Raw genomic sequence first — 14,023 nt, forward strand, 5'->3', positions numbered from 1 at the left:
TATTTGATTATAGTAGCGTTTGACAAATCTAGCATAACCTAAAATGGTGCTCTATTAATATTTGCATATAATTTAGGGAGCCAGGAACATTTTAGACAGGTAATAAATGCTTTCTTATTTGCTGTGTGTTCTTGTCTGGTGGTTAGCATGAAGGAATTAATGGTCAGGTCAGAATTTTAAGAGATGTTGACTATTCCAATGTGAGAAATTTTTTAAAAGCAAAGGAACAAAATGAGCAGTTCACATACATTTGAAGAATTGTATCTTAACAGGTTTTAATTTTCCTTTTTCTTGCAGTGAACCCTGGAGGATGGGCACCAGCCTCAGTGTTAAGGGCAGTGGCAAAGCGAGAGTATCCAAAGTTTCTAAAACGTTTTACTTCTTATGTCCAAGAAAAAACTGCAGGAAAGCCCATTTTGTTCTAGTATTAACAGGTACTGGAAGATATATATTATCCTTTCTAAAAAACTTTGACTAATATGACCTTGCAGATATTAAAATTTAGTTAATTGTTGGAAGTAGTTTCTTTTTATGATGTTCCCAGAGTTGTAGTTGTAGTTTTTAGCCTTTAAAACATGTTTTTTCTGCATATGTTAGATAGTATCCACTTATGCAAAGAGATGTTAACATTTATGGAGCCATAGAATTCCAGAAGGACAAATTGCCCATATTTTTCCCTTCCCAGAAATTACTTTAGGTTCATTGTTTATTCTTCCTTACTTCTGTATGTATGTTGTGAGTGACATTCATTATTATTTTTTAAAAATGCATTTATTCTATTCTTGCTGTTTTGCAGTTTGCTTTTTCTACCTAACAATATATCTTGACTGTTATTGCATAGAAAGACATGAGACATATAAAACTATCTCATTTCTTTAAAATCTGTTATATCAGTGTTGCAGAATATGTTAGCCAGTCCCACGTTAATGTCTGGATTGGTTCAATATTTTGACTGCCAAATATGCGCTGAACGTCTTTGCAGAAAGAGCTGGAATGTTTAATTTTTTTAATAAAGATTTTATTTATTTATTTGGGAGATGGAGAGAGAGCGTGCAGGAGCAGGGTGGGGCAGGGGCGGGGGTGAGGGAGGAGCAGACTCCCCACTGAGCAGGGAGCCCGATGCAGGACTGGATCCCAGGCTGTGTTAATAACATGGTTCATAGTCTGAAAAGATAAACAGTGAAATTTATCCTTGCCCCTACTCACCCAGTTAAGCCCTCCTTCCAGCCCCAAATCAAAGGGCATAACTGCTGTAACTAGTTTCTTATGTATCTTTCCAGAGAATTTTGTATGCCTAAATAAGCAAATACACATGTATTCATCCACACATACACTTTTTTGTTGTTCTTCAAGAAAACACACTGTTCTGCATCTTGTTTTTGCACTTGCTTTACTGTAAAGGTCTTTACATAATACTATGGGCCTCCCTCATTTTTTTGCGGCTATACAGTATCCCATCGTATGGATGTGCATAATTTATCTAACCAGTCCTTGCTAGACATTGAAGTTGTTTCCAGTTTTTGCTAGACCGGGTTATAATTCTATCCACCTGCAAGTTGATATGTGGGATAAATTACTAGATATGACACTGCCAGCACCTTTAGGGGGTCTGTGCATGTATAATTTAGGTATTGCCCCCTGAGAGGACGTATTAACGTACCGTGTCACCAGCAATAGCGTATCGTAGTGCCTGTTTCCCTGTACCCTCTCATACAATGTATGAAATAGAACTTGGATTGTTCCCACCTTGATAAGTAAAAAATACTCTCTCAGTGTAGTTTTTATTGTATTTCTCTTACTATGAATAGTTTGAACATTTTTTGGTCCATTTGAGAACAATTTGTATAATTCTATAGCTGTGAACTCTCAGTATGTGTTAACGTTTAAATTTTTGATTAGAGATTGCAAAGTATAATTCATAAGCCACAAGTATATATGAACGTCCTCTCATTCTCACCTATATTGAATATTAAATTATTGGCTGAGAAATGTATATTCTTGGGTCACTTTCCTTAGATAAAAGTAATACGTTCAGTAATTAAATAATGACTGATATTTTTAACCAATTCTGGTTTCTGATGCTGTTTTTGGTATGCCTTTCTTAAAAAACTAGAAGAAAAACAAAAAAACCTCAAAGGCTAAATTTATTGTTAGATACTAATACAAGAGTTGTTGCAGTGATGTCACAGATACTTAGCTTTTCCCAGGAAAAAGCTTACCTAAAAATGTTAAACAGATTCTGGTCTTATCTGAATGGTTCATGTTTTGGGATACAAACTGACCTTCGAGAGACTCTCTCTTCCAGCATAAGTGTGCACTGCATAAATGTGCTATTTTTAGAATATCTTGTACTTTAGAATTGTTATGGCTAGATCTGGACAGGAAATTTGCTGGTTTTGTCTCTGCACTGTTATCTCAAATAAACCAGAAACATGATGCCACATGATGGCATCAGGCTTGTCACCTGACTTACCTGGATATCTCTCCCCACAGCCTTAAGATGTCGAAAGCATGCTCTTTGCTCTAATCAAGACCAGGTGTGCAGCTGTAATCTGCTTTCTCTCTTCTTCACCTCTACCCTGAGCCTTGCTGATAAGCAGGGCAGAAAATATAACTATGTATTAAGCAAAAGAAATCAAAATGCAGTTATAAATAGAACATGCTCTCAACTGTGTTCAAAAAGAAGAATAATTTTCTTAAGCATTTGAAAAATACATGCTAATATTATTAACAGTATTTGCCTCAGAACTGTTGGATTTGGGGCATTGTTTTATTGACTGTATGTCTGTGTGAGTCTGCGTATGTCTGTGTGTGCGCACGCATACCTATGCACACAGGACCTGGAAGGGAGGGGATTGAAATTCAACTCAGAAGAAGGAGGAAACATTGTTTGTGGACGTATGTGAGTGTATGTAAAGAGAGACCTGAAAAGATGTACTGGCCCAAAAGTTAGCTCTGGCCATGAGTCCATTTGAGCTTCTTTCTGACAAAGAACCAACTTCAAACCTTAACATAGTAATATTTGTTTCATAATGTTTGGAAAGATATATGTATGAAGTAGATCCTAGCATAGAGTGGGGGGTGAGGGGAGAGAGAATCTTAAGCAGACTCCACGCTCACTGCAGAGCCCGATGCAGGGCTTGATCTCATTACCCTGAGATCACGACCAGAACCGAAATTAAAAGTCAGACACTTAACCGACTGAGCCACCCAGGTGCCCCTCATAGTCAGAACTCTTAAACTCACGTGACAATGTCTGAGTATGGTTGTTTAAGATAAGACAGATCTCTTTCCCAGGGCTTAAATAAAACTTGCAAATTCTTGATAAATGGTATTGTATAGCATAATTTGTATTAAAGACTAAGAAGAAGGAAATGCTGGTTTGGGGGGTACAAATCCAGAGACTTCTGGTTGATTCCCTCTTTGCTTATTTATCTATGGTGTATTTCCTTTTTTTCCTGGCTCTCAAAACATTCCTTAGGCTTTCTATTTCTTGCTGATGAGATAAGTTTCAAATACGTAAGGTTAATAATTTTATATTTTTAAAGGTGAAAATCTTTAAAGCATAAATTTCTAATAGAGATCTGTGCATTCCATGAATTCAGAGGGTAGGAGAAACCTGTTTGGGTAGTCTTACAGCTGTTAGTAATAATATATTGCTTAATCTTTTTACTTGTTTTCTTTCCTGCAGTGACTGAAGCAAGGCTGTGTGACATTCCATGTTGGAGGAAAAAATAAAAAACAAAATTGAATGCTCTAAGCTGGAACATAGGATCTATAGCCTTGTCTGTGGCCCAACACCCTGGCCTTGTGTACAAAAATGAAGAAATATTGCAATAGCAAAGGTGAACATCTAACACTAGCTGTCTCCTGCTAGATCTCCTCGCTCAGCATATAACTATAAATACATGTAAAATTACATGTATATGGCTATATTTTTATTTGCTTGCTCCTAGAAGAGAAAAAAAATCAACTTTGAATCACAACTAGGAATTGATGCTTTAATTTTTGGAAACTTTTTCAGAATTTTTAATTTACAATGGTCCGGCCTAAGATCCTCATTTGTATCAGGTTTTGTGCACAAAAGAAAAGCACAAAAGTTGAATGCACATGGGGCGTGTGCTTTCTGTGCACCAGATATCTGGATGGGGCTCTTTTTTCAGGCCTGTGGTTAAATCTGTGTTCAGAATTTTTTGACTTTTTTGCTTTGTATAATCATAGAATTCATTGCTGCTGATTTCTATAACGATTCATGTTGTTACGTAAAGTGTCTCTTAATAACTGAGGGCTGTCAATAACCTGTGATTTTGCCTTTTCTATAGTCTTACTCCTATGAAGAACCTTGGTTCTGATGGAGAAAGAGTGAAAAGCTTTATTTTCCCCCCAGGTATCTTTATATTTCTATTGTATTTTTAGTTGTGTACTGTGTGCTGCAGATTTTTTTCAGTTTGTTTACAAACACAATTTGGTAATTCCTCAATTGGTTCTGCCTGCCTCCAAACAGAAACATACAAATCTTGTGGGTATAAACTACTTTCTGGTACAATGGTAAGGATAAAATGAGCTCATGTTTTCTTGAAATTGGTAAGAAGATATACGGTATTTCTTGTTAAGGCAAATCAGGCTGTCTGGGTCTGGCATTTGATTCAGTGTCTCTGGTATTCATTAACAGGCATGTTTGTTAGTTCTTCTAATTTGGGTCCATTTAAAGGCTGTGTTGCAAGATCTGCATCGAAAACGTGAGCAGTGCTCCTGTTTGCCTCTTGCTCAGAATTTTCAGCAGAGCAGTAAAGGATTCCATGTGATTCAAACTGAAATTCTTCCCTTAGTTGCTGTAAGAACTTAAACGTAAAATACCTTCTTTAGTTTTAGGCGTCTGTGAAATACCTTGAAGCATGGAGTTGAGGCAAGGAATGGTACTCACTGAAGTAGAAATGACTGCCCACTTCTAAATCTTCATTGTGTTTATACACAGATGTGCTTACATATGTCAGAGGCATTTTGTAGATGCTTTGCTGACTTGTTCATCTCTGTAGAAACACGAAAATCAGACCCATTTTGTAAAGCGGAAAGTCATGTCACTTGGAACATGTCCTGTATATATTTCATATATGGTGATGGAGTCTTAATGATGAATGCAAGGTGATAATTTAATGATGGGATTAGTCTGGTCACTTAATATGCACAATCCTGGAAGTGAATTACTTGCATCAGATATAGTGGTATTTATTCTGTACAGAGAGAAAAATACATATAAAACATATGCTTATATTACATGCACGCAGATTTCATGCTCCATAAATCTTTTCTATTTTTTAATTTACCTTTCTCTAAATGATGTGCATGGAATATGCCTTATTACACAAAAACGCTGTTCATAATTTGTGTGGAAAAGTGCCTATATGGTGGTAATTCTAGTAAGGCAAATAAGACAAATTATCATATGAGTTTACTACATCACCAGTTAACATTTTATATTGTGATGTTTAAAAAAGAAAAGTTTATACCTCAAATGTGTATTTTATTTTACAATCAGCTGTGGGGTTGGGATGGGATATGGGAGGGTTGGGGGGGAGGTTATTCACCATAGCCACTGATGGGAATCTTCAAAAAAATTCTCCACACCCACTATAAATGTTTCTCTGTTTGCCATGTCTGGTAACTGTCATGAACACAGACAAGTAACTTTCATAAGCAAATTGAATAGCTTCATTTTACGAAGGTATGGAACACTTACAAAGCAGTGTCTAAATCTAATTACCGTTAGTTGCATTTGCACTAAATGTTAATGATACACTTTTGCAATTCTGTAAATGAAATGATTACACTAAAAATATTTGTATTTAAAAAAGAAGAAAAAGACACGTTTACCTTTAGATAACTGTACAGGTACTTCACTAGAGTTAATCCCATCCAATCAGATTTAGAAATCAGTTGGGGAATACAAAAAAAGTTTTAAAGAGGTCAAAATTTGGAGAGGTACTAGCCATTTTAAACAATATATGGACCCTCTAGGATTATATCTGTATGACTAATTCCTAGGCAGTGTCTGAATGGACATGATGTTTTCCCAAACACAGTGATTTCTTACTTCTCTTCCCCAAGCAGAAACAAAACAAAAAAATTGTCCTTTTACTCCCCTTTCTACTCACTCTTTTGTACTGTGATGGAAACTTGAAAAATATTGGTCATGATGGGTGTGTCCCTGCGTGCCCACTGTACAGGACGAGAGAGCACAGTGTTTCTCTTGGAATTAAGGACTCCTGATTTTGAGGTGGAGGGTGATCACAGCAGCTCTTGGTTTGGGATCGCCACAAAGGCAGCCAGACCAAGGAGGGGATGGCTGGGAGAGAGGTGTAAGAATAGAAAATAAGGGAAAGGAAAACAGGTTTTCCACTTGTTCAGTTTCATCGGCTAATTTGTACCCCTGTACAACATCAGTGTCAGCTGCTATTAAGAAAATTTTAGTTGGGCTGAGCTGGTTCTCTTGTGAAATTGTGCTGGTTATCTTTAAGCTTATCAATTGTTTGTCCAATTTAACACTTTCACCAGTATTTAGCCCGAGTTGTACAGACAATGTATTTGGATTACCGTCATTGTTCATCTACAGACTCAAAACATAATCATTTTAAAGTACCTTGGGAGTGTGTAGAGTGTAACTATTCTATAATAGCTTTATGATCCTGATGATGTTTTTAAAAAATAATAAAGTTGGATCTTCCATGTTACAATCACAAAATTAAAACCAGTATTTAAAAGTGGAAAAGTATTAAAATATTATGGACAAATGTACTTGCTTGCTTGTTTTCCTTAACCCCAAGATACTGCCTGCATAATTCTGAGTCGTTAAGAGCTTAAAATAACTCGACTTCAGTAGTTTTTAAACTATGAGTTGTAACCCAGTTAAGGATCAAGAAAACAATGTAATTTTTTTTTAAACAAAATAGAACAGAATGGAATAGATCAAGTACATAGCATGTGACTATTTTCATATTTTGTGAATCTTCACATATATATGTACATATATATGCATATATATGTATAAATGTATGCATACACGCACACACACGTGTGTTGTGGAATACAGTGTGAAATGAATTTCTTACTACGGAAGCTGGTCTGAAGTTTTTTTCAAATTGCTAGAAAGTAAAGCCATATGCAGTTGGGTATTTCTTTTTTTCTTTTTAAATTTTTATTTATTTGAGAGAGAGAGTATGCACATGAGCAGTTGGGGGGGGGGCAGAGGGAGAAGCAGACTCCCCACTGAGCAAGGAGCCCGACGCGGGACTTGATCCCAGGACCCCGGGATCACGACCCGAGCCGAAGGCAGACTTTATTTATTTATTTTTTTTGTGAATATCATAGCAATTGATTCTCTACTAAACCTTATACAATAGCATCATCCTCAAAGCATATTTATTCCAAGAACCAATACTTAGTGTAGTATACACAAACAATGCTCTTAGCCTAGATATGGTGTTATTTGGGGAGAAAAAGAGAAGAGAAAGATAAAGTTTATATTATCAGGCAATATATGCAAATTCTCTGAAGTCCCACTAATGACCATATTCGAAGGCAGACTTTAATCAGCTGAGCCACCCAGGCTCCCCTGGGTATTTCTAAAATGAAAGCACGGTACCAGTCATGCACACTTACAATTCCGCTACGTGTACTTAGTCAGAAATAAATCATCTCTCATTTATTTATTTAAATAATGTGGCCCACTCCACTTGTTACACTTAGGGAATGCTCTAGAACATTCTAGAGCTTAGGGGTTGCTCTAGAACAACCCCAAGACGCGAAGTGTGGATTTGCAGTTCACTCAGGCAGTGGGTTCCTCCATGGGTTATACTGAAAGGCACTGAGCATATATTCTATCCTAGTGTTCAAAGATACATGCCATCTTAAAAGACATGACCTAAACATAAGCTGACTGCTTAATCTGGTGGGGTGCTGCAGAGAAAATCTGGCTATTGTGTTGAACTTTTTTTAATGTGATACTTACAAATAGTACGTGGTCCTCAGGGCACACTTGTAAGTTTTTAAAGAGTGATTTTAAGTACATGCACTTTTTGCCTTAGGCTGGACCTGAAATATAACCTGCAAATAAGCATAGTTCTAACTAGCTATTTCAGATTGAGTTGGTTTTATGGCATCTTCTAGATTTTGCCATTGTTTGAACTAGATTACAACAGGACTCATTTTGCTAGCATTTGCATTGTTTACCCATTAGAACAAATTTTCTATGAACCTTCCATGTCTGTATACTTTGGATAGCCTTAAATATAAAGTTACTTTTTGGCCTCTTCACTCTCTTCCACAGAATTCAAGTTTAGTACTAGAACATATGTTAACAGTTTCAAGCATACTAAAAGATGTCCAGCCAGGACTTTTTTACCCAGGCTTTATGATCGTTGCCGTGCTGAATGAGGACATCTCCAGTAAGTGTCATGCACCATTCCTGCCTTTTAATGAACTTCTTCCCTTACAGTGCTGCGGCTGCTGGTTGGTGGTGGGACCAACTCTATTTTACCATGAGGAATCAGGCCACGCAGGGTTCCAGGCCCACTGAGAGACTCCAGAGTCTTTTCTTTGCATTAGATTCTGCTGATTTTTACTGCCGTAGGTATTTAATATCTAGAGTACTGGGTTTGTCAGACTAGAAAGACTGACATCCTTTTGGGGATATGGATCTTAACATACTTCATTATTGGTTTCACAAAAATCCCAGATACCTATGTGTCATAAAATCCCACCAGACGTATAAATTTTATGTTAAAGAATAAATTTGACCATCATTAAATGCCTTAACTGCCTTCCTCTCCTCTAGCTCAGAGGGGTAAGACAGGGAACTCTATCAGTAAAAAAACAAACAAACCCACCAACAAGCCCTAGGAGGTTCTTTTATTGAATTTTTCAATCCAGGGGCGCCTGGGTGGCACAGCGGTTGGGCGTCTGCCTTCGGCTCAGGGCGTGATCCCGGCGTTCTGGGATCGAGCCCCACATCAGGCTCCTCCGCTGTGAGCCTGCTTCTTCCTCTCCCACTCCCCCTGCTTGTGTTCCCTCTCTCGCTGGCTGTCTCTATCTCTGTCGAGTAAATAAATAAAATCTTTAAAAAAAAAAAAATTTTTTTTCAATCCAAGGATGACCTCCAACATAGCTATCATTGCTTTGTGAACCACCTGCTGCTGCAAAATGACCACTGAGGTAGCAACTAAAGCAAGCTGTAGATCCCCTTCCAGTCCGTTTACTGTGGTGGTTTCACAGCACTCTTCCTTGGGATTGGGAAGCTGAAGTGGGAACGGGGTCCAGCAGAGGGGAATCTGTGTGCAGCAGCTGCATTAGGATACAGTCAACATCCAAGCCATTCTAGCCATGTGTATAGATAGCATTAATTCTCCAGCACTCAAAACAACTCCCGGAGCAAATATTTATTGAGCGTCTACTGCATGCCACACAGTGTCACAGGACTGGAGATAACAATGAACAGAACGTCTGGCCTATGTTGTTTTTGTCATAACCAAGTTTCTTAGGAATGTATCTAAACTAAGAGGAAATAGGCTTTGTAATCAGGAGCATTTGAGTAAGATGTATTGAATGATGTATTTAGCCACAATTAAGATATGCAAAAGTGTTTCTGTTTTTGATTCTTGGTTCTCAGCTGTGTTCTCAAGTTAGGTGGGACATGGGTTGTTGCTGTGTTTTAACAAGTCCACCAACTTCTGTCCATGTTGATAGCACCAAATTGGTAAACTGTTGTCCAGTTATTCACTTTATTTTTTTTTAAAGATTTATTCAGTTACGAAAGAGAGAGCACAAGCAGGGAGGAGGGATAGAGAGGGAGCCTGATGTGGGGCTTGATCCCAAGATCCTGAGATCATGACCTGAGCTGAAGGCAGACACCTAACCAACTGAGCCACCCAGGTGCCCCTAATTATTCACTTTAATTTAAAACTATTTAATTTGTGGTTTGTGATTTTTCACTTTTCTTTCCTAAAATCCAGTAGAGTTTGTTATTTCTAAGTGAATTTCTCATCAGGTTCTGAATACCATGTGTTTAAAGGAATGGCTTAGAAGACAGAAGACTTGAGTTTTTCAGGCTCTCTCAAACTTGAACAGTTTTGATCTTGCCAAGTTGTTTCAATGTCTGAATCTCTTCTTTTCTATAGAGGGATACAAAATCACCTACATGACAGGGTTGTTTGGGGAAGAGTGGGATAATATATTTACAGTTTTTTGAAAACTTTAAAGCACTCTGCGAATGTCAGGAATTATTTAGTCCACCACAGACAGACTAGGTATTGTCTTCTGAGCTGAATGACAAGAGGCAAACATTTTGGGGCTTAGGGCCAAACTGTAAGTTACTTGGCCTGTCCACCGTTTTGCCTGCAGGTGTATGTCCAATAAGGGGGAAAACAAGGAAGAGAGGCAGAGGCAGTTCATGGGAAAAACCGAAGGCCGTGTGAAATAGTTGGACTTGATTCTTTCTACCAGCACGGAAGGGCTTTTTGGGGAACATCACTGTTTGACACATCTAAGAAAAATCAATGGGGCTTGGTGCCTGGTTTTGTTTGGATGTGGAATTAAGTCGATTGTTAATGTCATTTGTACCTGTAAATAATTCTCATGCCAGCGTCAGAAATGGGGAGGGGAAATAACGAGTTTTTAGAACTGGAGAAATGGAAGTGATAACATTGTGCTTCAAACTGGAATAGGCGGCAGTCACTCCCATGTGTATACAGTATCAGCAGGCCGGAGAATTCACGTAGGGAGTCTCCTCAGTGATGTCTTTGCCTTTCTGTTTACTATCAGTTCTTTCCTCCGCCACTATCAAATTATCCTGTAATACATAATGCCTCTGCTTTTAAATGTTTTACCAGCGCCGTTCTCTCTAGAACAGAGTCCACATCCCCTGACTTCAGTCTGTTATCAAAGCTATCTTGTAAGAGTTTGGCCGCACCTTGTCTGCCTTACCAGCGTGACTCGCCTCGGTCCCCTCTACAAATGCATCACCCCAGTCAGGTGGATTTCCTCCATGTCTGCAGCAATCAGAAGCAAGTTACTTTCTAAGGAACTTCTCTCTCCTCCCTGCAGTCAACATTCAAAACCTACTTCAGGGTTCCAATTTCTGACCTTAATTATCCCAGCCCCTTCAACTCTCCCTCTTCAGTTCAGTGGTGCTTTTCTCCCTCCAGAGTTGGATTCTAGAACTACTGTGACATTGTTGTGTTAGTCTAACAGCTTGCTAATAAGCTAGACTCCAGCTTATCAGCCCCACTGGCTTATAAGCCTCAGAACACAGCCCCACCCCACCCCCAAAATCAGCAGTTTCAATAGAATGTATGTTTGAGGCAGTAAATAAGCAGTGAGAAAGAAGAGATGGATAGGTTGTAGAACACAATAAATGGAGCTGAGAGGGGCAGAGGATTTTTTAACGTCAACAAAAAGTGTGTATTTGAAAACAAGGGATAAATGGAGGAGGGGGTAAAGCTGCCCAAGAAGGGTATGTCACGTACAAAAGGAGCAAACCCAGGAAGAGGGACGCCACTATCTTCTTTTCCCCTAAGATGTAAACTTTAGGGAGCCATCCCGCTCTCCCAGCCAGGGATGGTAGCAGATGTGCAAGGAATCGCAGAGCCGGTGTGGCAGCCCACAGGGGTGAGCGGCTGCTGAGACATCATGAAAAGGGAGACCACTGGCTAGCTTAAGCTGCCGCTGCCCATTCCCCTATGGTGTTCTGCAGAAGCTACTAGGCTGTTCCCTAAACTAAACAGACATGAGATCCATTCCACAACCACTGACAAAATACCTCCTGTTCCCATCACTGGGTAATAGAATGATTGTGTATACAGAAGAGCCTAAATACAGCATTTCATAGACTACGTAGAGCTAGATAAGGCCTTAGAAACCACTAATGCAACTGTCTTGTTTCACAAATAAGGAAAAGAGGAAGAGACATGAAGCAAGTAACTATTCCCACCAGTTAGCAGCAGAGCCACGACTGGAATGGAGGTCTCTGAATTCCCAACTCCCTTCACACTGCTGTCTCTTCCCCTGTGAATGACTACTATTTTTTCTTTGGAATAAGTCCTGATTTTACTTAACTGTGTCAGCCATTCAACAGCACTGAGGACCTTTCAATGTAAGGTACTGTACTAAAGGAACAAGAGAAGACATGGTCCCATCCCTGTCTTCAAGAGACCTCCATTCAGTCTGGAGGAAAATGTGGGCAAGATTTACCACTAGAATACAGAAAAGATCTCCAGTTTTTATTGGTATATATTTTTTACCATTTTAGTCCTTTGACAATGTACATAATTCAAATTATCAAGAAATACACATTTATTGGAGATAATGTGTCCAAACTTTTTGTGATGGTGGTCAAGGTTTGTTATCTACTGGCCAAGTAGGCACTGTCCTAAACAAGTTAAAAGGTGGGCCTTCCCCAAGAGCTTTCCATTTACAATTACAATTATCCAGGCTATCCCCGCAAGCCAACTTTCAGCTTTGGCTACTTACCAAGGACTGTAGTGTGGGTGAGAGCATCCAGGTGGCCAAAGGTGAGTGGGCTGCTCCGTAGAGATCTGAGCGTATTTTGCTCTTAGGAGCAATAAAGGTTTAAGAATGAGGTAGAACTCTCACAAGTTATATACACCCTAGATCAGAAAAGACTAAGGCAGGCAGTGCATTAAAACTCGACGGGTTTACTCTAAGAGCCCTGTGAGGCTATAGCCCAAGTCCAGACAGTGAAATGGGCAGGGAGGAAGGGGTTTCTGTGTTTCACCTCCTTTGTGAGCTTCAGGGGCGGGAGAGAGCTGGGAAGGGAGGTGGTTCTATCACACAGTATTTAGAGCTAACAGTACTCTGGATTTGCTTGTGTCCAATGCTTCTACCATGCAATCCCAGATAATTTGAAAATGGAGACTGAGAATTGCTTCCTCACCTGTCTCCTATCCCCACCCCATCCACTAAACCCTTTTGACCATTTCAAATTTCAAGTGAGAGGAAAGCAAAGGAGTTCCATAATCAACATAGGGGAGGTGACTACAGCCCTTCTCATTTACTTCCTTGTGCTTTCTTGCTAAGTTTCCTCAACAAAACACATGAGGTACTACTCTGTGTTGGCAGCTGGCACACGGCCCTTCGCCCTTTACGCTCCTGACAACGGCCTTCAGAATTAAGCAACTTGAATGGTCTGTGGAATCAGCTTGTTGCCTGAGTAATCTTGCTCCGGGGCTGCAATCCAGAGAAGTTAAAACTACGAAGAAGTCAAACTTTAGGGCTACAAGGTCAGTGAGGTGAGGCTGGTGAGTAGATAGTGGTAGTTGTAAACCTTTAAAAATAGACTTGCCTGTTTCTTTTCCTTTCCCCCCAACTCTTTATTGGCCCTTTCAGAGAGCGAGCAGGGATCAAGGGGTAGGAGAGTTAGGAGTGAGGGGAATAGGCTGCTAAAACTGAAAACGTAGAGACTTGTTTGGGTGGGGGAGGTGTCACCAAGTCCAAACACCACACTTCCTAGTAGGTTAGTTGTTGTATTAACTGTATTAGTCAATCTCCAGGCTCAATGCTAATTAAGTCTTATTAACCAGTACTCGGCCCCTCTGTGGGTGTTTTCCAAATGTGTGCTTCTGATTAAACAATTTTCTAATACCCTCGTTCGCAGGAATGCCAGGCACCTCCTACTGAAATCCACATGGTTAGCGCAGCTACAGCATTCACGTAACTGCTCACTTCCTGGCCCCAGCCCAGACCAAGGGAACCAAAACCCTGGGGACGGAAGCCCAGCAGTCTGTGTTCTGACAGGTCCTCGGGTGTGTGTGCTGCACACTCAAGTAGGAGAACCGCTGGATTAGCCCACTCTTGAGTTCTACCTCCTCAATCCAGCTGTTAGCACAAGGCTCTTCTGTTGGCCTTAGGGAGCCGCCGCTTGAACACTTCTCACCTCCTGACATACGCGTGCCCAGGCCGCGGTCAGTGGCTCTCAACTAGCTTGGGAGCAAAAGAAAAAAGGGGGGGGGGGGGG

General features: G+C 39.8%; 1 protein-coding gene across 2 annotated transcripts in view; it reads left to right on the forward strand.

The window, feature by feature from the left end:
- CERT1 (ceramide transporter 1) overlaps positions 1-6,788 on the forward strand; it is a 97,637-nt gene extending 90,849 nt beyond the window's left edge. For both annotated transcript variants that reach the window (XM_040622180.1, XM_040622179.1), the window contains 2 exons: positions 298-434; positions 3,692-6,788. In XM_040622180.1, the coding sequence (XP_040478114.1) occupies positions 298-425 (128 nt within the window). In that variant the 3' untranslated portion in view covers positions 426-434; positions 3,692-6,788. The remainder of the gene's footprint in view (positions 1-297; positions 435-3,691) is intronic.
- Positions 6,789-14,023: the final 7,235 nt, after the last annotated feature.

The sequence above is a fragment of the Ursus maritimus genome, unplaced genomic scaffold, assembly GCF_017311325.1.
Source record: "Ursus maritimus isolate PB19 unplaced genomic scaffold, ASM1731132v1 scaffold_5, whole genome shotgun sequence".
NCBI classification, from domain to species: Eukaryota; Metazoa; Chordata; class Mammalia; order Carnivora; family Ursidae; genus Ursus; species Ursus maritimus.